This window comes from Lontra canadensis, unplaced genomic scaffold, assembly GCF_010015895.1.
Source record: "Lontra canadensis isolate GAN:19392208 unplaced genomic scaffold, GSC_riverotter_1.0 scaffold41, whole genome shotgun sequence".
Classification (NCBI taxonomy): Eukaryota; Metazoa; Chordata; class Mammalia; order Carnivora; family Mustelidae; genus Lontra; species Lontra canadensis.
This window is the reverse complement of record NW_022631035.1, coordinates 17,588,406-17,614,223: the sequence shown is the minus strand read 5'-3', so window position 1 is coordinate 17,614,223 and position 25,818 is coordinate 17,588,406. Positions and strand designations below refer to the sequence as shown.

The window sequence follows — 25,818 nt, the reverse complement described above, 5'->3', positions numbered from 1 at the left end:
AGACTGTGCCTGGAATTTAAAAAACACATAGAGTTTTGTTTTGTTTTGTTTTTTAAGATTTTATTTATTTATTTGACAGAGAGAGAGAGGGAGATATCACAAGTAGGCAGAGAGGCAGGCAGAAAGAGAGGGGGATGCAGGCTCCCCACTGAGCACAGAGCCCAATGCGGGGCACGATCCCAGGACCCTGAGATCATGACCTGAGCCGAAGGCAGAGGCTTAGCCCACAGAACCACCCAGGCGACCCCCCACATAGAGTTTTTATAAGCTATAAATAGGCCTGTAGATGATAACAACATTGAATTACTTCAGTGGAAAAGTTTTCTTTAGGCCATAAAAGACTTCCTGGTTCCTATACTTTGCCATGGCCTTGGGGGTTTTGCAGAGCATCTGGTTTTAAGGGGTTCACCTTATTCCCTCTCTGAATGCTACTGGTTTTCCTTCCATGGTATGCCTTCTGTGTCCCATTAGGATAATACCTAGGAGGTGCACTTGGACTAAAGTAACCTCCAGCCTTTACCAGATTCGCCGAGTTCATAGTCTCCCTGCGTCAGGGACCATCTAGAGGCCTGGCAGATGGGTGCAGGCCGTTATGCCAGGGCGGGGCGAGAGAAGAGTCAGTGAGCTAGCTGGGGACTGAGGATTATGGACCTAGGGAAGAGTTGGGCTCAATACCCTCTCAGTGAAGAGGCAGCTGTCACTGTGGGCTTTTTTTTTTTTTTTAAGATTTTATTTTATTTTTTTGACAGATCACAAGTAGGCAGACAGACAAGCAGAGAGAGGAGGAAGCAGGCTCCCTGCTGAGCAGAGAGCCTGATGCGGGGCTCAATCCCAGGACCCTGGGATCACGACCTGAGCCGAAGGCAGAGGCCTCAACCCACTGAGCCACCCAAGCACCCCCACTGTGGGCTTTCTTGCATGGGAGGGACATGCGTTCTAGTATGGAAAGCTTTTCCACAGAGCTGAGTCCCACAGCCAACTAGAGTTTACAGTGATGCAGAAAGATGACCACATCAGGGAAATCCAGTACAGGCTGGAGGTAACTTTTTTTTTTAAGGTTTTATTTATTTATTTGACAGACAGAGATCACAAGCAGGCAGAAAGGCAGGCAGGGAGAGAGGGACGGAAGCAGGCTTCCTGCTGAGCAGAGAGCCCGGATGTAGCACTCTATCCCAGGACCCCAGGATTATGGCCTGAGCCGAAGGCAGAGGCGTTAACCCACTGAGCCACCCAGGTGCCCCTGGAGGTAACTTTAGTCCAAGTGTAAGGTCATGAAGTCTGGACGCCAGCGCTCCTCCCAGGCCTAGGAACAGGTCTATCTCCCACAGGCAGTGGCTGCTCATGGCTGCAGATTGCTTTCTCCCTACACAGTACTGCTTGTTATGAGAGGATAATTAATATTCATAATCACCCCAAGACATTTTAAGACCAAGTACACTTTCTGAATTAGAAAATAAAGCTTAAATGGAATTTATCATAATGGTGTGGGAGATGTATTTTATACTATTTTAATTCTTTGGAAATTGGCTACCTAGAATATACAGCCAAAGCCCTGCACTTAGCTTATGCTGCAGATGAGTGTTCCCTGGATTCTCGGGTGGGACTACGGACTTTACCTTTTCAGTGGAAGATTTCCAGGGAGGATGGCAGAGTAATATTGTCTTAGGCTGACAGTGCCACAATCAGTGTAGACATGGCAGAAACCGACTGCAGTTGACCCTTAAACAGCAGGGGTTTGAGCTGGATGGGTCTACTTACATGTGAACTTTTTTTTTTTTTTTTTTAAGATTTTATTTATTCATTTGACAGAGAGACATCACAAGTGGGCAGAGAGGCAGGCAGAGGGAGAGTGGGAAGCAGGCTCCCTGCTGATCAGAGAGCCCGACGTGGGGCTCGATCCCAGGACCCTGAGAATCATGTGCTGAGCCAAAGGCAGAGGCTTAACCCACTGAGCCACCCAGGCGCCCCTACATATGAACTTTGAACAGTACAGCACTATAAAATGTATTTTCCTTCGGCTTTCCTTGATAATATTTTCTTGTCTCTAGCTTACCTTATTTGAAGAATACAGTGTATAATATACACAACTAGAAAATCTGTGTTTATTGGCTTATGTTATTGGTAAGGCCTCATCAACAGTAGGGTATTAACAGCTAATTTGGGGAGAGTCAAAGTTGTGTGCAGATTTTCAACTGTTGGGGGTTGGTGACCCTAACTAACCCCTGTGTTGTTCAAGGGTCAGCTGTCCAACCATAGTTAAGAAAGCTGAGCTGCAAGGTGAACCTTAAAGCTCATCAATAAAATAAAGAAAATCCAATACAAAGGTAAAATAAAAGGAAGGAAACCCAGAAATCAGTAAGCATTGGGAGAAGACATTAGGGAGCAAATGAATGGAAAATGGGTAAGAAACACAGTATAATGTGATTTGTGTCTCCGTAAAGATGAGAGGCCTCAGAAAACAATTATGAAATACTGTAGGAGATGTTTAAATGTGGCTACGAGACTATTGTCTGCTGCATTCGTGGGCCGTGTCATGCAGAGGGCCTGTCCCCTTTCCTGGCTCACAGACAAGCAGGTTTCATGTAGTCGCTTTGTGGCAGGAGTGGCTGGGTGCCTCACTGTTCTTTTCCCCAGATCCCAGGTGCCAGGCTTTGCCCATGGTGATCCCCCAGTCTGCGCCAGCTGACAGTCGCCACAGGTCCTGCGGGCCTGATTCAGGCAATGCTCATGACTGTTTTGCTAGCTTGGAGACAGACCTCAGCAACGTGGAACTGCCTTTTTCCTCCTCCTTTCCTCCCTTTGCCGTGCTGCCTTGAGAGTTAGATCCAGCTGGAGAAATCTCACTCAGCCTGATGCACCGGGTGGGTGGGAGTGGGGGTGAGGAAGGGTTTCCAAAAAGACTGCTTTGGGCTGTCATCATTTTAGATCCAGGGCTCCCAGGATGTGTTGGTGGTATGAATTGCCACCGTTAACAATTACCATTTGCCTTTGGGGCCGGCAGTCTAGCAACCTGAAGAAAAGAAACATAAAATAAAAACCAGAATTGAAAAGGTCCATCCAGACAAATAGGACATTTCTCGCACAGCCCTCCCCCTTACCCTATTCCCATCCCCCAGAGCTGGCGGGCGTGCGGCGAGCTCCTGGTGTCCTCCGAATGCTCCTCCGGGACTGGATTCTCTAGTCAGCTCCTGAAGCCAGCAGGCCTGATTAAGGAAGGTCTGGCTCCACAGAAAGCTCTTTGTCGGTGTAGCTCAAAACAGATGATTTTTTAAAAACCCTGCATCAGTATTTACTTTGTCTTACAGTGGCTTGAGTCCAGCCAATGACACTGGAGCCAAAAAGAAGAAAAGGAAACAGAAGAAGAAGAAAGAGAAAGGCAGTGAGACAGACTCAGCCCAGGATCAGCCTGTGAAGGTAACAAGGAGGCTCTGTTTCCGTGCGACCGAGAGTCGCTTTTTCAGAGGAGGGAGTTGCGGGTCGGTGCGGAGAGCAATTCAGGAGGACCGTCTCCACTAGTATTGCTTCAAGATGGAGGGGGTGGATCCCTCTGCCGCCCTCTGCTGCCCCTGACTGAGGGGATGAAACGGCTCTGGGTCCCTTAGGAACCACAGCAGGTTATACACCATCTGCCGAGCACGTTTCCCCCTCGGTGCGCGTAGGCGAGGGGCTGTGTGAGGTGCCCGACAGCCAGCCCGCGGGGACAGGCTCTCCACCTGGAGCAGCGGTTCTCAGCCCTTTCTGTCCTGAGTCCCCACCCCTGGGAGGAGAAGAGGCCTGCTCTTTTGAAGGCCACACTTTAGATACCTCCAGCATTCCCTGATGGCCCTCGTGGCCGTGCTGGAAACAGCGAGGCCCCCGCAGCTTCGAGCCACTGGCCTAGAGCGGCTGGCCCGGGACTGACACCCCAGCCCGAACCGGGAGAACGGGGAGGGATGGGTAAGTTCCGGAAATGAAACAACACTGAAAGAAGAAAACTTTTTCTGGGCAAGTGCTGCCCCCTTCAGATTAGACCCTGGGAGAAGCCTGAATGTATGATCCCTCTCTTAGAATTACCTCCAGAATAGTGTCTAAGCCTCACAAGAAATCCAGTCTCACTCCGGTAGCCTACACGTTGTTGTATGCCACAAATGTCGTGCTCCAGCTTGAATCTCCTACCTTGTTGGGAAATGGCGTCAAGTGATTTTTTTTTTTTTAAGATTTTCTTTATTATTTGACAGAAAGAGACACAGCGAGAGAGGGAACACAAACGGGGAGTAGGAGAGGGAGAAGCAGGCTTGCCGCTGAGCAGGGAGCCTGATGAGGGGCTCCATCCCAGGACCCTGGGATCATGAGCTGAAAGGCAGACACTTAACAACCGAGCCACCCAGGCTCTCCTTCCAGTGATTTTTTACTATTCTCAATATTAAATCCACCATGGGAAGGGGGAGAAAACCAAATACCATTATTGACCGCCTGCTTCTCCCACTCCCACTCCCCCTGCTTGTGTTCCCTCTTCTCACTATGTTTCTTTCTGTCAAATAAATAAAATCTTCAAAAAAAAATGAACATACTGTTCATTGGATTATTAATTTATATTATTACATAATATATAATTTATATTATATATAATGACAATATATATTAGAATTTCAAATGTGCATATCCTTTGACCCAGAAGGTCTCTTTCTTAGACTTTATCTGACAGAAATACATATCCCAGTGAGCAAAAATAGATGTATAAGAAAATTCATGGTGGCGTTTTTTTGTAAAGCTGAAGAACAAAACCACGAAAATGCCCATCAATGAAGGTTGCTAAATATATTGTGGTCTGTCCACAAAGTGGACTCAGTTCAAATGAGCAGGTCTGCGTGTCCGCATGGAAGGGTCTCTAAGATGCAGTGTTTATTTTTATTTTTTTAAAGATTTTATTTATTTATGTGTCAGAGAGAGAGAGAGAGCACAAGTGGCAGGCAGAAGCAGAGGGAGAAGCAGGCTCCCTGCTGAGCAAGGAGCCCAATGCAGGACCCTAGGATTGTGAGCAAGGAGCCCAATGCAGGACCCTAGGATTGTGACCTGAGCCGAAGACAGATGCTTAACCAACTAAGCCACCCAGGCATCCCTAAAACATAGTTTTTTGGTTTTTTTAATTAATTTATTTATTTGACACAGAGAGAGAGATCACAAGTAGGCAGAGAGGCAGGCAGAGAGAGAGGAGGAAGCAGGCTCCCTGCTGAGCAGAGAGCCTGATGAGGGGCTTGATCCCAGGACCCTGGGATCTTGACCTGAGCCAAAGGCAGAGGCTTTAACCCACTGAGCCACCCACGCGCCCCCCTAGACATAGTTTTTAAGGAAGAACAAACAGCATATAGAATAATAACATCTGACCCAATTCTGTTTTTTTTTTTTTTACAATTGTGCGTATGTGCTTGGAGCTTGCATGGAAAAAAGCCTGAAATTATATTTATCTCTTTTCACCCTATCTCCTAAATTAAGACTGTTGATGATAAGGATTATATTTAAGAGGTGGGATTGTTGGCTGTTTACTTTCTATATATAGTATATATTTTTGCATTGTTTGAAATTTTACACTGAACGTGTATTCCTTTGGCCACCAAACAAAGAGGCTAAGAAGGATAAGCACCCACCATCCAGAGAGCGCATCGCCAACCACTCTTTCTCTGGTTGTCATATGACATCTGACCTCTGGGATTGGGATGGAGGAACCACACCCCTTCCTTGAGTTACACCCCTTAACTCTTGCACTTGTGATTAATCAAAAGTGCTTGTTAACATAATGGGCCTTTTCTCTCCCGAACTTTGTCTCATCCAGATGAACTCTTTGCCAGCTGAGAGGATCCAGGAAATACAGAAGGCCATTGAACTCTTCTCAGTGGGTCAGGGGCCTGCCAAAACCATGGAGGAGGCTAGCAAGCGAAGCTACCAGTTCTGGGACACGCAGCCCGTCCCCAAACTGGGTATGTATGTGGTTTCTTCCCCAGGCGATGGGGAGGGATGTGTCTGACCCGTGTGTCGGGTGCCACACCGAGTTTGTGGGGGGAGGATAGAAGAGTCTTGGAGTTCCTTGGTGGTTATTTTTAGAGGGTAGTCTTTAAAATGCAGTGTAGGAAACACTACATAGTAGGAAACACTAATGTTCAGGGATCTTACTGTTTCACAGGAGTACCTATTGAGAACAAGCACTGATTCCTTTAGTCCATTATCATCTACTATAAATCTACAAAGAAACTGTTTTGCCACAGGCTGAGTGGGGTTGTGCGCCCACGGGTCTGTCTTCCCATAGAGATTTTGTAGAGAGACCCTCTTGCTTGTCGGGCAGATATCTGGCCCTGGCGTGGGCCGAGTCCCCAGTCCCTTGCCTTTGTCTCTCAGTGCGTGCTTCCCAACTGCACGTCACCTGACAGTTTGCTCAACAGCGATGGCTCTACCCCGGGAATGCCCTCTGCAGGTCTGGTTGGCGCCCTTTATAAAAGCTCTACTGAGCTCGTAAAGGGGTGGGACAGGCAGAAAAGCTAGAAGGATTCTAAAGAGACTGACGCAGAGTTAGAGACACCCTCTGAGACTGAGCCACAGCTAACGTTGATGGCTAACTTCAGACCTAACTGTTGAGAAGTTTCAGGAGCAGTTGCACCACGATTCTGGGCCATTTGATGGCCCAGTGCCCATTTTCTCTGTGACTGAGAAAGTAAGTGTGTTGAGAAGACTGCGTTCAGATACCAAATGTAAGTGGCCTTCAGGTTGTGTGTGTGACTGGTCTCTTCCAGAATGTTTGATGGGGAAGAGGGGGTGGGGGCAGGGCAGGGCCAAAGACTGGAGAGGGGAAAGGGGCGGCTGTGCCCACAGAGATGATCTGTTCCAGAGGTGGGCAGTGATACTCATTGTGGTCCTCAGACCAGCAGGGTGCACACTGCCTAAGAGTTGTGGATATGCGGACTCTCAGGCCCCCAGTCAGACCTGTGGCATTGGAACCTGGAGGGCATTTGTGTCCACACCGCAGGTTTCAGGCACTGTTATAGAGCAGATGCGGTTCTTGGGCAGTTCAGTCACCATCCAGAAGCGAGCTGAGGTGCGCCCCCAGGGAGAGCGGAAAGCAGAGCACTTCCTGGGTGGTGAGGGGTGGCGATTTGGCAGCAGGCGCTGTTCCAGAACCCTGTTCCAACCCATCTGCCTTGTCTGTCAAGCTGCCCAGGTCAGCCAGGTCCCAGGCCCACTGGCTGAGCCCTCCAGCAAGGCTGTGGGTCACAGTTAATGCTGTTAGTAGGGCATTACTAGGAGTGGGTCCCAGTGACCACTCCCCACCAAGGAGCAGGAAGAACGTCAAGAGCGACACCCTCCACCTCTGAGTGAAATGCTTGATGAGGCATTTTGTGGTGGCCACCAGTCATCTTGGCCCAGTTTTCAGATGGGTTTTGGGGTTTTTGGTCCAATTTTATTTTTCATTAAGAATTTACAAATGGGGGGGGTGCCTGGGTGGCTCAGTGGGTTAAAGCCTCTGCCTTCGGCTCAGGTCATGATCTCAGGGTCCTGGGATCGAGCCACACATTGGGCTCTCTGCTCCGCAGGGAGCCTGCTTCCCCCCCTCCCTCTCTCTATCCCTGCCTCTCTGCCTACTTGTGATCTCTGTCTGTCAAATAAATAAATAAAACCTTAAAAAAAAAAAAAAGAAGAATTTACAAATGGGGGACGCCTGGGTGACTCAGTTGTTAAGCATCTGCCTTCAGCTTGGGTCATGATCCCAGGGTCCTAGGATTGAGTCCCGTATTGGGCTCCCTGCTCAGCGGGATGCCTGCTTCTCCCTCTCACACTCCCCCTGCTTGTGTTCCCTCTCTCACTGCCTCTCTTTGTCATAAATAAATTAAAATCTTAAAAAAAAAAAAAGATAAAAAGAAAAAGAATTTGCAAATGGGTAACTTAGCTCCATTCTTCACAGAGATGAATTGGGGTCCATGGACTTCTTTCTATTCCTCATCAGTCCAGTTTCTCTATGTTATCTGCCTCCATTTCTCCTCCCGTAAATGTAGGGTCTCCAGTTTCACTGTCAGAAAGTTTGTAAGAAAGACACACGGTTGCTACAGGAGCCCTGACGCCCTCAGGAAGGTGGAATGAGCTCAGCTGTTATTTCTTCTGGATGTGCCTCCTGGGCTGTGTGTGACGTGGGGCCCGGGGGAAGGGCCGTTGCTCTGAGCACCTGACCAGTCTGCCTTTCAGGTCCATGGTCAGGCCCAAAGGAAGGCTTCCCTTATTTTCGTGAGGTGTCCCGCAGGGAGTACCACCTCAGAAGCTTCGGTTGGCCCGCATGGCTGAGGTGCCAGCCTAGTTCTTCTCGGGTTAGTGTGACTTACAGCTTCTTCTTGCCGTGATCTTCCCCACCAGTGGTTGCAAAGCCTTTCAAGTGTACTGTTTACTGCCCACCTTGTCAGGAGAGGTGCGATTAGGTTGTATACCACTAAAGAGACCTGGGATTTTGTAGTTTACAGTCCTAAATTCGCCATGGAGGAGCCTTTTGAACAGCAGCTGTTTTAGGCTATGTGACGGTGACAGTTCTGTGTTCCCAAATGCACGCGCAGTTCTGTTCTCAAATAAACTTTGAATCCCCTCTGCGAATTGGAATTTTGCCATTCTTAGACTCGTTTGTACATGTAACTACCCAAGGGAGAACTCAGACCTGTACGTGGTTTCTTTGGGCTGTGAGAGAGAAACCTTCCCACTCTCACCCTCTTCCTTGCCCTGTCCGTTCGGTTTCAAGTCTCCCAAATCCCATGTTCTTTGCTTCCAAGTCGCTCATGGTTGCTCTGGTTCGTGGTTTTGGATCTTTGATGTTGAAAGGCAGAGAGAATTTTGGGGAGAGAATGTACAGAAAGGAACCCTCTGAAAGTACAAAGTTTTCTTTTTAAAGTTCCCAGTATTGGGGCGCCTGGGTGGCTCAGTGGGTTAAAGCCTCTGCCTTCGGCTCAGGTCATGATGCCGGGGTCCTGGGATTGAGCCCCACATTGGGCTCTCTGCTGGGCAGGGAGCCTGCTTCCTCCTCTCTCTCTGCCTGCCTCTCTGCCTACTTGTGATCTCTGTCAAATAAATAAATAAAATCTTTTTAAAAATAAATAAATAAATAAAAATAAAGTTCCCAGTATCCTTACTTGGTTACTGGGTCTGGGTGGCCTAGTGACCGTTGGCTGTATGGACCCTGACCATTCTCTGGCAGTTTCCCACCCCTGCCCAGCAGGAGGCGCTCGAGAACGCCAAGAAGGTGGAGGACCGGCTTCTCCCCGCAGGTGGCAGCTGCTGGCAGGACAGTGCAGGAGCCTAGGGCTGCTCCCCAGCTCTGTTGGCACCCCAGAGGCCTGGAACTCTACCTTGTCAGCTATGTCTTGCAGATACCAAAGAGCCTTGAGGTGACCTAGGACAGCTGGCTTATCGTGGTCAGGGACCCTCATCCTGCTGCGGGGGAGGTGCCTGCTCACCTGTCGGGGCCTGTGGTGACCAGGGCTTGTGCCATCCTATCACACCAGCTCCTGCCCCAGGACTGCTGCACCCTGGGATTCCATGAACACGTGGTGGAGTGAATGGAAATGCTCATTGCACGCGGGCCCTAGTAACCAGCCTAGAGGAAAAGATTTGGCCTTGAGATGATTGTAGTACAGTGGGGAAGACTACGAATATCTTGCCCATGGAAATCATTTTAGGAAAAAATAAGAAAAAGGTTCTGAAGTTAAATGTATTTTGAAAAATGGTATAAATTCAGTACAAGGCAGGGACGGACCAATACCTCCACAGGACTGGCAGAAAGGTCCTTGGGACCTGCCGAGGATGTAGCCCTCTCGGCTTTGTGAGCCCCAAACATTTCACATGGCAGTGGACTGGAAGTAGATTGATTTATGTTAAATGAATTCATTAGGGCTATTTTATGAATAAATCAAAAGGCCAGTTTCTAAACTAGGGAAGAAAAATACAACCTCTTTCTCAAGCAAATCTCCCGGGAAGCCAGATGGTAAATAGGAGGTGGCTGGTTGCTTCCTTGCCTACACATCCCAGTTTGTGACCCCTAGCACGTTGGTAATGACTTACTAAATACTTCCCCAGAAGGTGGTCCATCTCGTGGGGACCAGGACCTTGTCTTTTCGCTGCTGTGCACTTACTTGTGCCCAGTGTCTGACGCGGGTCCGTGCTCGGTACATGTGCTGAGTGAGGGAGAGTGAGACGGTCAGTCCTGACGGCCTTGTCCTCACTTCACAGCCTGAGGTGGTCTCTCCTACTACACCTGCCCCACGGGTCCGTTACCGCAGCCTTCAGCAGGTTGGAATGACATATTTGGGCCAGGGCTCTGCAAGTCAGTAAAAGCCTGAATTGAGTGCCGAGTGTGTACAGAGCCGGATGCTGGGAGCAAGCAGTGTACGGAGTCGGTCCCTTTTGAAGGCTCCGTTTTCAGAATGTACTAAACATCGCATTCTTTCAAGTGTGAATATGAATGAGCTCTGAACTGTGGAAACCAAATCATTCCAAGAGCCAAAAATAAGTGGTCAAGTTTGTTCAGGTGTATCTCATGTGTGGGCATCAGAGCTGTATCATCTGAGCCCACCCCTCCCCGCCCCCAGCGCTGTCCGCACACTGCACAGAGGAGGGGCGGAGTCCGGGGCGGGGGTGCAGCAGAGGGTAACTTCCCCGCAGCATTGTGTAGAATCAGTGATTCAGCCTGAAGACACTTGTAGGGCTCTGTAAACACTGAGGGCCCAAGCTGGCAGTCGCAGTTAACTGGCCCACACTGCTGAAGACCAAGGCTGGCAGGGCTGAGGTTGAGCCTGGCGCCTCGCTGCCATCGTCTGGTTCAGCAGTGGGCCCCGCGCATTGCTGTTGCTGTTGACACAAAAGCAGCCTTGTTGCAGCTCCTTATAAATCCATCCAGGTTGACGGGCCTGGGCCAGGACCATGATGGTCCTTTTTATACCAGCCGGAAGGCAGGAGGCCAAATGAGTCAAGATAGATGTTTGCCATTTAGTAACCAAAGGGAGATGTAAAAGAATTTCCAAAAAAACCAACCACCTTGGATCTCAGTGATTGTTCTGAGGCTTTGCTACGAGTTGGCTCTCTGTTGGGGACTAAGGGTAGCTGGAGAGACGGTCTGCGGTTGCCAAGCACAAAGTGTTCTTCTAGATGCAGGGCTCCTAGGGACAGGAGGAATTTGCTGGGGTCGATGTTTGAGCTGAGTCCCCACCCCCCACCCCAAGACAGAGGGTGAGGCCCACAGCTGTGCTCTTCTTCCAGGAGAAGTGGTGAACACCCATGGGCCCGTGGAGCCTGACAAAGACAACATCCGCCAGGAGCCCTACACCCTGCCCCAGGGCTTCACCTGGGATGCCCTGGACCTGGGGGACCGTGGTGTGGTGAGTAGGCCTGGGCAGGCCGCTCTGTGGATTGGGCGCCATTTTCCGTGAGCTCTGCTGTCATGTGGAGACAGCTGCTCTTCAGGCCTTCCTCAGGGACTTTCTTGAGAGCCGATCCAAGCAGGTTGGAGCAGACACGCGCGTGTGTACCTGCATGCATGTGCGCACACATGCACACACACGCACACACACACACCCCACCTTGGCCCCCATCTGTTGCCTCTGAGGCCTGCCCAAGACGCCACATTTTTTTTTTTTAAGATTTTATTTTTTAAGTAATCTCTATGCCCAGTGTGGGGCTCAGACTCGCAAACCCAAGCCCAAGCGTCACCTGCCCCACCAGCCGGGCACCCACCCCCAAGATGCCGCCTTAAATAGTCTCTGGCTTCTCAGGCGGATCGAGAATTAAGCTGTGTAGCCCCCCAAGGCACTACCTTTCTGGCGTGCAGTTGTTGTCTGGTTCATCTGTGTGTTCATTCTCCATCTTACGACGGAGTGGCTGGGTAGCGGGATGCCATTGTTGCTCTGTCGCTGTATGTACCAAAGTCTGCCGCTCTGGCTCTCGGGGGCTTGGTTCCCTAGTTCAGCTAGGGTGCTTGTTCCAAAAGAGTCCCTGCCATGCCAGGAGCAAAACGGATTTATGAGATGAAACCTGGTTTTTTGTAGTTTGCCTTGTCCTTCTGGAAAGCTTAGAGCCCCAGGGAGTTAGGGTTGCCTCCCCCCCCCTCCACCGCCCCCCACAATGGCAGGGTGGCTCTGAGGTGGCCACTTGTCTCTCCGCAGCTGAAAGAGCTCTATGGCCTCCTGAATGAGAACTACGTGGAGGACGACGACAATATGTTCCGGTTCGACTACTCCCCGGACTTTCTGCTGTGGTAAGCCATGAGGCCTTCTTGGCAGCTCTGGTGGGGCGTGGGGCAGGACCCCATGGTGGGCCTACTTTCCCTGTTAAGAACCAGCTTCTGAATGGCAAATGAGGATGTCCATTTTGAGTTCCCACATCTGAAGGAAAGTTGTTTCTAATGGAGCTAGGTATCGAAACCTTATTTAAGGCAGAATGACTGGATGAGGGAGGCTTTGGTGGCATTGGTTCCCAGAAGAAGAGATCATGTGTTATATGGTGACTTGGTGTAAGAAGGAAAGGAGGAATGAGATTTCAAAAGAAAAAAGAGGGAGTGCCTGGGTGGCTCGTGGGTTAAAGCCTCTGCCTTCGGCTCAGGTCGTGATCCCAGGGTTCTGGGATCGAGCCCTGCATCAGGTTCTCTGCTCAGCAGGGAGCCTGCTTCCTCCTCTCTTTCTGCCTGCCTCTCTGACTACTTGTGATCTCTCTGTCAAATAAATAAATAGATAAAATCTTTAAAAAAAAAAAAAAGTCATTTCCTCTCCAGTTCCTGAGCATGCTTGGTTATCTGAAAATGGCCCTGCTGGACTGGAGAGGGACTGCCTGAAAGGGAAGACTGGGCAGGCAGAAAGAGGGGGTGATGGTGCCTGGAGGGCAGGTGGAAACCAGAGCTCAGGGGCCTCCATCATCGACTCACAACCATGGGACTCTCCAGACTCTGAGCAGGTCATCTGGCTTAAGCGAGCAAAATGAGCGAGCACAAAGAAATTCGATCGAGTGCAAAGTCCTCAGTATGACAGCCTTGGATTGGGTGGGTGAGTGGGCCAGGTGGGCTGAGCCACAGGAAGGGCTCCATGTGTGTCCAGGAGGGCTTGGCCCTAAAGAGAATTAGCTGTTAACCCCCAGAGAGGTAGAGTAGGAGGTGAGAACAGACTCGGCCGTGGAGCGCAAGCCATCTGCCCAGCGCACTGGTCCTCTCTCTCTCTTCTAGGGCTCTCCGGCCGCCTGGCTGGCTCCCCCAGTGGCACTGCGGGGTTCGAGTGGTCTCAAGTCGGAAACTGGTTGGGTTCATCAGTGCCATTCCAGCAAACATCCACATCTATGACACGTAAGTACCAGCACCAACCGCCCCCCACGTTGCCGCCATCCTGCTTGGTCTGGGAGCGGGGTAGAAAAGATATGCATACCTTCCACAAAGGAAAGGGTGAAGGGAAGGAACTCAAGTCCTGAGAATAGAAATTCATAACCGGAACTGTCCGTCTCTTGCGCTGAGTTGCTGCTGGTTCTCTTGTTGGTGATCTGGGCTGGATGGGGTCCACCGTGAGGTCCGGGGAGCTATCTGCACGGGGGCCTGTGTTTGCACTTATAATGCCTGTCACACGGTGGTGCACTTGAGCGACTTCAGAAGTGGGCCCCAGCCAGTGTGACTCAACATCCAGTTGTGGGGGCTCTGAGCTCTGCTCTCCATCTTCCCTGGAAACATCAGAACCAACCACCACAGTCCTCTGGGCTTCAAGATCGAGATTCTCGTGGGTGTCAGAACCCTTGACATTCCAAGCTAGCCCTTGACTTACTCTGAGGTACCCTGCCAGCTACAGGGGGGACTTCCCCATCCTACTTGTGGGGTTTCACCAGGCAGGTCCTGGTGGTGCCTCCAAATAAAGAAGTTGGCTTGAGTCCCACCTCCCTCTGACAGTGGGGTCTGGTTGAAAGGAGCGGCTTCCTTGCCTGGTGCTGCAGAGCAGGGGGGCAGCAGGAGCCGACGTGCTGGCTTCCGGATCTTAAAGGGATTACCTTCCTTATTAAAAGCCGGTCCCTGGGGTTTTTTCCTTTCTCTCCAGAGAGAAGAAGATGGTGGAGATCAATTTCCTCTGCGTCCACAAGAAGCTGCGCTCCAAGAGGGTGGCTCCAGTCTTGATCCGGGAGATAACCCGGCGGGTTCACCTTGAGGGCATTTTCCAAGCTGTTTACACTGCCGGGGTGGTATTACCAAAGCCTGTCGGCACCTGCAGGTAAAGGTCTCACGCCAGGCACTCCCTGGTCTTGGCTGTGCCCGCTCTCGCTGAGGAGCTTGCATCTGAGACGTAGCTCTGGCCCTCAGTCTGGCCCCGGAGCATCCCGCTTCTCTCCTGTCTGATAAGAGGGTTGGCATCTGCCCACGGGAGCCAGGTGCAGGGCACAGAAGAGTGAAGGGGGAGTTCGTAGGAACAGACTGGAGAGTGGGCGCCCTGACCAGAGGGGTTCACCATTCTCCAGTCCTGCTGATTCCCGCCTTTTGGAAGTGGGGCTCATTCTGTTGGGGTTTTGTAGTTTTTATAGACCAGCCCAAATCTGGGTTTTGATAGTAAATGTCCAGGAGTTTTAAGTGGTTGGCTTCATTTTGTTTTGAATATTCTGTGGGCCAAAGAGAGCATGTCTGATCCCAGCAGGACCCAAGGACAGCCTCTGCCCAGAAAGTTGTTTTAAGCAATTGAACAGTCTCTGCCTCAAGAACTTCAGAATTGAAACACCAGGCAAATGCAGTAGAGGAGGGAGGAGGAGGATGCACGTTCTGAGAACTGATATGGACTTGGCTTTTGGAATTGGGGCAAGAAAGTAGACGGAAAATTCAGGGAGAGCTGTGGCAGCTGTAAATTTACCGGGGGGCTCGTTGGAGAGCCCAGCACTGGCCCCTGGCGCTCTTGGGGCCTGTTGTGTCTCTCACGCCACCTGCTGGCCATCTGGAGAGTACCATGCCATCGCTCTCCGTGGGACTTGCCAGAATCCTCTGAGGATAGGACATTGGTGTCCCCCACAGGTACTGGCATCGGTCCCTAAACCCACGGAAGCTGATTGAAGTGAAGTTCTCCCACCTGAGCAGAAATATGACCATGCAGCGTACCATGAAGCTCTACCGACTGCCAGAGGCCAGTGGTGCTCCGGGACGGTGGTTGGGGGTGGAGTGGGAGAGGCTGAGAGCCCGGCCCTCAGCAGGAACGCAGCAAGCCTTTGGTGGGGCCGTGGGAATGGGGGAGCATCAGAAAAGTGACCCAACTCAGAGTTTCCTAATTCCTCAACTTCCTGTCTCTGTTGTCTCTGCTGTCTATAGCAAGGATTTTATTTTAGTTTGGCTTTCTCAGGTCTCCTGTGTCTGCACCTGGGCTAGCTACTGTGTCAGCTGTTGATGAGCTCAGAGAACACCTATTCTTTGTGACTGGAGCCCAAGTGAGGCATAAATAGAAAGACGAACCTGTTCACTGAACTGCAGCGTCGCCCAGGGCCTGTGTAAATAAGCTACAGAGCATCTTCCCGGCCTCTGTCACTGAGGGGAAGGAGGGGTGACCCCAGCCTGGGAGGGTCGCCCAGATTTCTAATCCCGGTCCCCCCAGTCCACGTCTGGCCAGTTGAAGGAGTAGGCAGCCTGGAGTGAGCTGGTTTTCTGTTCTGGATCTCCGTTTACCTAATTTTCCAATGGAAGAAATGCTGCTGCTCATTCTCTGCTTATGCCTGGTTTTGGGAGCCTGATGACCTCAAAGTCGCTTGTCCTGCAGAGCTTCCAGGATCAGCATGGTTATTGGGTGCCCCCCGATCAGGGAGCTGCCTGCCTGCCTTTGTCAGCTATCAGGCTGGCCTAATCACCCTGGGATCAGGCTAGTCCAGCACTGGGTCCGGATCAGCCGTGTCCTGTTTTGAGAGACTGTGACAGTTAGATGCCGCCCCAAAAAACAGATTGGGGGGGGGCTGTGATGGGTGTCTTCTCCTCCTATTGTGAGGACAGATTTATCCTGAGTTCCAGGCAGGCAGAGGGCATTCTTAAAGTAGTGTCGTAGCCAGAAGACTATCTCTGGATCTCCCCGCGCGTGGGTGAGAGCCCTTGTCAGTGCAGAATTTGAGGTGTCCTTGTGGGAGCTGCCATGTAGAAATGAGGTCAGTAAGTGTTCCCTGGAGATAGCAGGATTAGTGAGGAATTTGGGTGGCTGAGGTCCTGGAACAGCTCTTTGAAAGCAGTTTCTAGGGGCACCTGGGTGACTCAGTGGATTAAAGCCTCTGCCTTCAGCTCAGGTCACTATCTCAGGGTCCTGGGATCGAGCCCCGCATCGGGCTCTCTGTTCCGCAGGGAGCCTGCTTCCATCTCTCTCTCTGCCTGCCTCTCTGCCCACTTGTGATCTCTTGTCAGTGAAATAAACAAATGACATCTTTTAAAAAAAAAAAAAAAAAGGCAGTTTCTACAGAGAAGCAGTTGAATCACACGGTAACCGAGCTGTGTAAACTGTAACCCCACCCCGCTTCCAGATTTGGCTGACCCTGCCTTGTGTCCTGAGTCTTTGGGGATGTTCTGTGAGACCCGGTATTTACTCCAGAACATCATATGGGTTCATTCCACGGAAGCCTGCCTTAAGAAAAAGCAGCTGTGGGGTGGGATCCTGATTTAAGATGAAGTCCCAGTAGTCTGGTGATTTTCTTCAGAATTTAACTTGCAGCAGGCCCAGCTGGAAGCACACTGGTGTGGCAGGGTCTGAGCAGACAGACAAAGTGGGCCCGGGGTGTCAACTCTGTTGGGCCCAGGGGTTCCAGCATGCCTAGGCAAGGAGCTGGTGGTCTGTGAAGTGCTCTCCTGGTCCAGCGGAGAGACACCAGCACAGACAGATCAGCTGCAGCGCAGTGGGACAAGGTGGCGAGGGTTTGGAGGAGAGGAGCCAAGAACGGCTTTGCTAGGTGGATGAGTAGCCCGGGCCAGTGCCCACCCCAGCACATCCATGAGGGTTTTGCTCCCTCATGGCACCATTGACATTTGGGGCTGGGTAATTGTTGTGGGGACCATCTTGTACGTTATAAGGTGTTTGGTAGTTTCCCTGGCTTCTCGCCGCTAGATGTCGGTAGCACCCCTTCTAGTTGTGACAACCGAAGATATCTCAGAATATTGTCCTATATTCAGAATCAGCCCCTTTGAGACCCACGGGGCTAGAGGGACAGGAAGGACAGTCAGAGCTGCCAACCGGTCCAGAGGGTGGAAGGTCTCCTGCTCCGTATTAGGGAGTTTAGAGCCAGGGAGGGGCGTGATGGGTTGTGTTTTCTTCGGAAAGTGGCCTGGGCCATCTGGATGAGAGACGGAAGCAATAGCCTCAGCCAGAGAGGGTGGCCTTCCCTGGGAGGGAGAGGCCCGAAGATCCTGATGAGGCAGAACTCGCGCCTGAGCGTGTGGGGGCCATGAGACGCCACTGCCAGGGGTGACTGAGGGTTCTCTCTTGACGGCCTGGGTGGGTGCCTCCAGGATTGGGGTAGGAAGGGAGACAGTCTGAAGGTTCCAGTGCCTTCAGAACTTGACGGGGAGTCCAGAGGCTCATGTTCAGCACACCTGATACTGTCCCGTCTGTCTGCCTTCCAGACGCCCAAGACAGCTGGGCTGCGACCAATGGAAAAAAAGGACATTCCAGTAGTACACCAGCTCCTCACCAGGTACCTGAAGCAGTTTCACCTCACGCCAGTCATGAGCCAGGAGGAGGTGGAGCACTGGTTCTACCCCCAGGAGAACATCATCGACACTTTCGTGGTAGAGGTAAGCAGGGAGGGGAGTTCTGGGCCCCTGAGAGGCATTCTCCTCCAGCGGCTCGGGGACCGGAGGCCCTTCTGATGGATGCCAGTGTTGGCCTCCTAGACTTCCTTGAGCCTCCTTGCTCGGTCCTCCCTGCAGAGAGGAAGCTGTAGCTTGTACTTGCTAACAGGATGCCCTCTGGACTTGGCGTGAGCCCTTCTTGCCCCTGCCCTACCCACAGTCCCCGCGCGGGTGACGGAGTAGAGAGAACTAAGCCCCTCTTCTCAGTAAGCCTTGGAGACCCGCCCGCCGTGCTTATGGTGGTGCCGGCCAGGGTCCGTGGGGATGTGGGCCGCAGGGAGCGCTTTGCAGGGGCAGCCCGCGGTCTGGCCTGGATTCTCGTCCTGGCTCTGTCCCCGGGTGCCCTTGGCCAGTGTGTTCCCTCCTGCCTGTGCCCCCTGTTTCGGTGTGCACCCAGTCATCTCAGGGAGCAGAGCTGAGGTGGTGTGAGAGCCGGAGGAAGCTCTTCCCGGCGGCAGCGTCCCCAAGCCTGTGTGACATTGCCTCCTTGTGTTGTTTTCCCTTCAGAATGCAAATGGTGAGGTGACAGACTTCCTCAGCTTTTATACGCTTCCCTCCACTATCATGAACCATCCAACCCACAAGAGTCTAAAGGCTGCTTATTCTTTCTACAACGTCCACACCCAGACCCCTCTTCTAGACCTCATGAGCGACGCCCTTGTTCTCGCCAAAATGGTGAGGAGAAGACCGGAGGGCCCGGAGAGGCGTGGGGACGGGCAGTGGGAGCCGGGGTGGGCAGAGCTGCCTGTAGGCCGGGGCTTCCGGCCCCGCTCGGCCTCCCGCTCCGTGTAGGAAGGGGCCCAGCGCTTCTCAGCCAGCAGCTCCACGCTAGGAGGGAGCGAGGGACGTCCACGGGAAGCGAAGGCATTGAACTCCCGATTTATGTCAGTGAGTTTCGTTCTCACGAAGGCACTGCCAAGGAGCCCGAGTAGCCAGGCCTGCTCCGGGAGGAGAGGGGTTCTCACGACTTCCCCAGCGTGGGAGTGGGGAGCTGGGTCTCTGTCGTGGTGAGTCACGGGAGCGGCTGACAGTAGCGCGTGGCGGGGGTGGGGCCTGGGCTGCTTTGACCCCCGAAGAGGTCAGTGTCAGCCCTTCGTCGTGGGTCCTACCTGAACTGAGGCCAGTCCACGTGGGCCGGCCAGATGGTGGCCCGTCCAGCCTGTGCCCTGCAAGACCTTCTGGTCAACGGGGTGAGATTTAGGAAGTGTCTCTGTCACGGTCTCAGAGCAGCATGGCAGCTGCCATAAGCCCAGGGGACGCAGCGAAGGCCTAGTAGTTGGGGTGTCAGGGAGTTAAGGGGCGGCACAGATGCTGAGCCGCTGATAGCAGCCAGCTTCTCAGAGGACGCGCTTTGGGGCTTGGTCTCCGGAGAAGACTGTGCCAGTGCCCGGTGTTTTGGGGAGGCCTAACACGGAACCACAGGAGCAGTGACCGGGACATGAGGACCCCACTAGGGGCCGGATGGCGTGGTGCTCTGAGAGTCACGAGAACCAGCCTGGAGAGCAGGCGCTGGCAGGAGTTCGGCTCGAACACGGATGCAGCCGGGGCTTCCGAAGGGAGGTGGTTCTCCCGGGTGCCTCGCCGCACGGCTGGGATGTGGTAGAAACGGGCAGGAAGGCAAGGCAGCTTCTCTCTGTCTTCACCCGTTCCTGTTTCTCCCTGCTGCCCTGCAGAAAGGGTTCGACGTGTTCAATGCACTGGATCTCATGGAGAACAAAACCTTCCTGGAGAAGCTCAAGTTCGGCATAGGGGACGGCAACCTGCAGTATTACCTTTACAATTGGAAATGCCCCAGCATGGGAGCGGAGAAGGTAACGTCTGGGCCCAGCAGTGTGGCTGGGCTCAGGGGGTTCATGTCGCCAGCAGAGACGGGGCCACAGGTCTGAACCCCAGCATCGGCAGGGCCCACATTCCCCTTCAGCAGCTGGTGTGAGGGTGGCAAAGGAGACAGGCCCCAGAGCCACACAAAACCAAGAAGCTTGTCTCCAGCTTCTCTCCCCCATGAGGTGAGCCGCCTCAGCCGTGCACTGGGGACCACCTCAGGTGACTGCTGCCTGCTCTTAGCCAGGAAGGTTCTAGTCTAAGGATCTGAGGGGTTTCCTCTGCTGGGCTCCTGCCCTCATCCCAGCGTCACCCTCAGCAGTTCCTCTGCCAGCCCCAGGGGCCAGCCCTGGGCTGTGGAGTCACCAGCATTTACAAAATCAGTGACAGACGAGCTGGAAAGAGGCCTTGGGACTGGCAGTTGCTTTCCTCAAAGGATCTGAGGGATGCAGGAAGCCCCTCATAGGGGTTGAGCAAAAGGTCTGGGCTCCCCATGAGCCTGCTCACACAGCCCAATGGCACCGAGGGGACTCCGTCCTTTGGGACTTCTGAAGTGGGGTGTGGAGGGAGAAGGGAAGGGGACAGACTTGGGACAACTGTCAGCTCAACTCTGCCTCTCCCCGTTGGCTCTCCTAGGTTGGGCTGGTGTTACAGTAATCGGTTGCCAGTGAGATTTTGGATAAAGCCACTGAGAAGTCAAACCAGGAAATGGAACCCCACCACTTGTTGGTCCTTTTCACAAACGTGAGAATCCCTGGCACAGGGGACAGAACTGAACCGGCTTTACCAAACCGCCGCTGAACTTGACAATTGTATTGCAATGGTGTAGGCTGCGCAATGTCACCTCTGGCCGTGTCTCTGGTCTCCCTGTTTTCCAATTAATCACATCCTTCTGCAGCCGTGATCAAGGGAATGTAACTGCTGAAAACTAGCTCGTGATTGGCATATTATGGAGTTAACGGGTGAATAATAAAAGTATATATATATATATATTATATATATATAAATATTTTAAATATCTTTCATGTTCCAAATGTACAAGGATGTTCGGTCTCTAATGAAAACTGAATCCAGATCATTCATCAGATTTAGAATCCAAGGACAGTGGCAGACAAACACTTATTGGTACAGTGAATTATTTTGTTCTGAAAGCAGGCATTGGCTTTTCTTGGGGGAGCAGAAGAAAGAGGATGTGGGGAATCTTCTCCAGTCCCCCTTCTGGATGGGCCGAAATGATTCGCTTTGAGAAGGCAGGAAAAGGTGGAGGGACGGTGCAGAGCCTTGGGCGGGCTCGGAGCTCGAAGAACCGCAGGTGGCGTCCTGGGTGGGACCCGACTCTGGCCGTCCCATAGAGGCCGGGCCTTTTCCACATCCTGTCACTGGACAGCAGGGACTGTCTGCGGAGGCAGAGTTCATTTATGGGGTCCCTTCTCCCATCCTCGTCTTGCTCCTTGTGGGAAGTCGTCCTGCCAACTGATTTTAAGGGGCTCTTTAGCCGCTGTTGTTGCCAACCTTACAGGGATGAGTCCCTCGCAACATTGTTTTTCCACTGCCTGGGGTGACTGGTAGTTTGAAGGAGACCTTTGACCTCCTTGTAGCATCTGGGACCTTGTGGAGAACCGGACCAGTGCAATCCCTGCTGAGCTCATCCTAGAGAGGGCAAAGAGCCGGCACCCAGATAGCCCTGGGGTGGCTAGCCGAGGATGCGTGGGGACAACATCCAGACCCCTTCAGCCACCAGCCCCTGGCCTGTGCCTTCCGATCCGTTGGCTATCTCTTATGCTTCTTTCCAAGACGCGCAGCCTGCGAGTGGTCGCAGGGAGCGGTGGCCAGACACTGGTCTGGATTTGATGACCGAAATGATGGCGTGTTGCCGTGGTTTGAGTCTGATTTTCGCTGATGAGGTTTTGTGGATTTTTGTGGTGATGGTGATGGTTATTGATGCTGCCAGTCTCCCCAGAAGTGACGGAGCCTCGGATCACGTGGCTGTCCGTGTAGGCCTTCCTCCGCTGTGCTCAGCCAAGTAGCTTGGGGAGGATCGGGCCTTGGAATTGCCAGAAAGCCCCATGCAGGCGTGTACAGAACGTTGCTCGAGGAGAAGGTAAACAGGAGAAGAGCGGGGCGTGCACGTGGGCCGGTTTCCTGGCCGCCCTCACCTGCTTGCAGGGGGAGGAAGCTTTGGCCAGGCGGCCAGGTTTCGCCAGTTCCCACTAACTGAAGCCCTGCTCTGCAGGCTGACAGAGCAGAGTTTCGGGCTTCGGGTTGGCCAGAGGCTACTTGTGCAGAGTGCCCAGAGCTGGAGCAAAGTGCTTGGGCCGGACTCTGTAGACTGCTGCTGGAGCCTGCGGCCCCATTGTCCTGCATTATCATCGGCAGCCGCTAGGGGCGTCCCTTCTCCCCGTTGTCCCCATGCTGCAGACTGCATGCACCAGCGATCCCAGCTGACTTTTGACTCCTTGACTCCAAGATACCCAGACCAAAGAAGCTGCTGTTCTTAGCAAGATGTGCACTGCATTCCACAGACGGGAGGAGCCGGAGAGACAGGGCTTGCCTTTACAGCCTTGCTGACATCGGACACCCCGCGCCCCAATTCCCAGAGCAGCTTACCCTGTGCATGCGTCTGAGGATATCAAAGAATGAAGTGCCGGACTCTCTCCTTCCTTGGACGAGACCTGGAACTTGGAAAGGCTTCCTGTCGTAGGCTCGGTCAGCTCTGGGCCTGGGCCTGGGCCAAGCTGCCGCTGAGATTGGGGCTGCACCGGAGTGAGCTTTGCCTCGGTTGACCCGGTCACAGATGGAAACCGTGAGTCCGAGCCTGCTCTAGAAGAAGCATCTCCTGGAAAGGCCCCCATGTCTCCCTCCAAGACCGTGTGGCCTGCTCCCCGGACTCTGCTGTCATGTCACGTAGGGACCCCGTCCAGCCCTCGGCACTGTCTCCCCGGCCTGCAGGATTCAGCTTGATGCCTGCTTAGTCTCCTTTTTGTCCAAACAGTTCCCAGGTTCTTCACTCCACCCTTGCCAGGACTTCAGGTCAGGGAGCGCAGAGAGAACCATTGCTTGGGGTTCAGGGCCTCCCCACAAGGAGCCCCACAGGATGGTGGAGCTGTGGCTGGCATGGACCAGACAAGGGAATGACCCCAAGGCCTCCAAGCTCTTCACCTGGGACCTGACTCTGGCAACTGTGGTTGGAGGGCCTCCCGGGCACGGCCCCCACCCCCCCGCCCCCAGTACTCCTTGTTGGCACCGCTGGGCTGTTGGACTCCCATGTTTCCACATGTGTACCTCCTGCCCTTGGATTGACTACATTTGACCCCTTGGCACATTCCCACGGCCTCTGATCTCCATGTGGGGAGAGAGCTGGGTAGAAAGGAGGCCTCAGCTCTGGGTGGAGGTATGTGTAGGGCTCACCCCCCCACCCAGTGCCTACTCTCAAAGACTCTGACGTCTGTTTTGAAGGCTGGCCCACACCAAGCCACCTCGGCACCCAGTTTATGGGAAATTCAGGCCTTGCCTGCAACTCTCATCTAACTGCCGTTAACCCCCTTCCTTGCCGGCTCACTGAAGCCCAGGTGTGGGGGTCTCTGTGGTCTGAATTCTTTGCCCAAAGATGACCAGCATTTAACCAACCGAAAGGATAGCCCAAAGGCCTGGGTAGCTTCACGAAGCTGCCATCTGGGAGAGGGTAAGGACCCGACTGTCAGGCCAGGGGTGGGGGATGAGCATATCCCTGGCCAGTGCCTACCCAGCCAGGGGGCAGCCTTCTTGTGGCCTGACCAACCTGCCCCACAAGCAGAGGAGAACACATCAGCTTTGGTTTTGCCCTGCTGCGGAGTGAAGGCTGTCCCCTGGGAGGTTGTGTGGGACAGTCTTTCAAAGATACTGGCTCCAGGCAAGGTGGGCCAAACGTAGGAACCAAGAAGGGGGAAGCTTCACTTTTGTCTGGGCTTGTCCCTGGGCTGTGGGAGGGGCATCCATTTCCAGGGTGGGAGAGGAAGCACCAAATGCATTGTAGTTCCACTGGTTACATCTCACTTGTTTCTAATAAAGGAAGCAGCTGAACCAAACCTCTCTGCCCTCGAATTCCTCGGGTCAGCAGGTGGCAGTGGAACCAGCCCGGGGCCTGGCTTGGCTGGAGCACCCCCTCAGAAGGCGGCAGGGCCCCTCAAGGAAAGCTGCTCGGGAGCGTCCCCTGGAGGCAGCTTTGGAGTACTTGCCCTGGGCGAGGTTCCCCCCTCAGGGCAGAATTGGCTCTTTTCCCCTAACTTCTCCCATCCTGGGGCGAGGAGTTGGGACTGACCCAGGTTCACAGAGGAGCCACTGGGCCCTGGGCCGACAGCGGGGACCCTTGGCAGTGGGGCCAGTCCCCAGCTTCCACAGCTGGGAGCAGAGCACCCCAATAGTGCAGGGAAGCAGTGGCCCCTCTGGGTGGGGGGTGGCCAGCCACTGCCATGTGCCCCCATCCAGATGCCCTATCTCCCCTTCTAGGCCCCTGGGGTTGCTTTTTAACACTGCCGGTCACCAGGCCCTACTGCACACCTACTGAGCGGTTCTCTGAGGAAGGGCCCCAGTGACTGCAGTTAGAATTCGCATCTCCGCAGCACACACACACCCCATTCTCTTCCTCTGGAACTTTTCATCCATTCCCTGACCCTGTGCTGCTTTTAGGCCACCCATGGCTGGTGCCTCCGAGGGAGCCCCTTTCCAGGGAACGGGGGCTACAGCCTGAAGACACAGGACCTCCCCCCAGGATCATCTGTGCGCCCCCCCCAGTAGACTGGCCCCCGTGTCTCTCCTCTCTCCCACCCGTCACTCTAGCCCCTGAAAGCTCAGGCCTTGTCCCCACCCTTAGATTTGGGCTGAGAACACAGCCCTGTGGGCGGGACCTCTGGCGTTAAAAGTGACTTCCTTGCCTCCACCCTCCATCATCATTCCCACCCATTTTCCTGCACGGAAGACTTGCCCTTCCAAGGCCGACTTCCCAGCTTTGGGGTCTCACCCTAGCAGGAAATCCTTCCTCGTGCTTTACTAAACTAGAGAAGAGAAGCAGGATGGTGGGGGGTGGGGGTTCAGCTCAGGGTCTAGTGTTCTCCCGACACAGGACCCTCACCCAAGCCCTGACCTGAGCAGGCCCTGTGGGGACAGAACAACCCGCACTGCTCTGTGTGCACCGTAACTGGTGGCACCTCGCTCCTCAGGGCCTCCCTCAGGCCTGCGGGCCGGCCACCTGGCCTCCTGGCGCCCTGAGAACCATGTGTCTGGGCTGCCTGGCCCAGGCCTTTGTGGTTCCTTCGCAGGGAGGCTTCTGACCCCTTCAGAGTGGGAGCATCCTCTATGAGACACACAGATCATCAGAACCAAACGCTGCTCTCAGCTGCGGAGGGCAGGCGGAGGCTCTCACTTCCTGCATGGGGTCATGGGTTGCAGGAAGGAGAGCCAGCCCGGCCCTTGGGTCCATGGGGCCCATTCAAGCCCCAGCCCAGCGCCATCCCCAAGCCGGAAACTGTCCTCAAGCTCTGTCCCAATTCAGTGTTGGTGCTTTTGCCTGATGGAACCCAAAATGCCAGGGCTCCACCCTGAAGCTCAGAAAGTCCCCTTTCTGGAAGGTTTTGTCTGGATTCTGCCCTCCAGTGTCTCGGCACACTCTCCCAGCTGCTCCAGACAGCCCAGAGCAGCAGGCTGGTTTCTGGGCCTTTGTCCCTGGTGGAAGGAGAGCCTTGAGTCTTGGATTCATCTACTGAACAGACAGGAGCCTCGGATGCATCTGAACCCAGAAAGCAGGGGTCTATGGAGGTCCCTCAGAGTCCTGTCCCCATTCCCCTTTTAGGGCCATAACAGTTCTTCCCTGGCAAAAGCCCCTCCTCCCCCACCCCTGCCAAATCCCCCTTTTCCATTCAAGCCCCTCATGGTGACAGGGCAGGGGGAGCTTGTGAGTTGGTGTCCCCACAGTCTCGTGATGCTGGAAGCAGCACTAAGCCAAGAGGAGGGGTCAGGTTATTTTGAGCTGGGGCTCTTCTCCGCCCCTCCCACCCCACCCGCTCCCTGGCCGGCTTAGACAAATTCAAGCCCTGCTGGGGGAGGGGGCCCACGGGACTCTGCCCTCATCCCTCCTCGGGAGCCTGTAGGTCTGAGCTCAGAGGTGCTCCGCGTACAGCAGTAGTAAAATAAACTGGCTTCTTTATTTTTTTTTTTTT

At 53.5% G+C, this 25,818-nt stretch overlaps 1 protein-coding gene across 1 annotated transcript in view; it reads left to right on the top strand.

Annotated features, from left to right (window-relative positions):
* NMT1 (N-myristoyltransferase 1) overlaps nt 1-20,618 on the top strand; it is a 30,060-nt gene extending 9,442 nt beyond the window's left edge. The window contains exons 2-12 of the mRNA XM_032871005.1: nt 3,306-3,414; nt 5,810-5,954; nt 11,254-11,372; nt 12,156-12,247; nt 13,205-13,321; nt 14,055-14,225; nt 15,011-15,119; nt 17,579-17,749; nt 18,314-18,481; nt 19,480-19,617; nt 20,264-20,618. Coding sequence (XP_032726896.1) covers nt 3,306-3,414; nt 5,810-5,954; nt 11,254-11,372; nt 12,156-12,247; nt 13,205-13,321; nt 14,055-14,225; nt 15,011-15,119; nt 17,579-17,749; nt 18,314-18,481; nt 19,480-19,617; nt 20,264-20,284 — 1,360 coding nt within the window. The 3' untranslated portion in view covers nt 20,285-20,618. The remainder of the gene's footprint in view (nt 1-3,305; nt 3,415-5,809; nt 5,955-11,253; nt 11,373-12,155; nt 12,248-13,204; nt 13,322-14,054; nt 14,226-15,010; nt 15,120-17,578; nt 17,750-18,313; nt 18,482-19,479; nt 19,618-20,263) is intronic.
* The last annotated feature ends 5,200 nt before the right edge of the window (nt 20,619-25,818 follow it).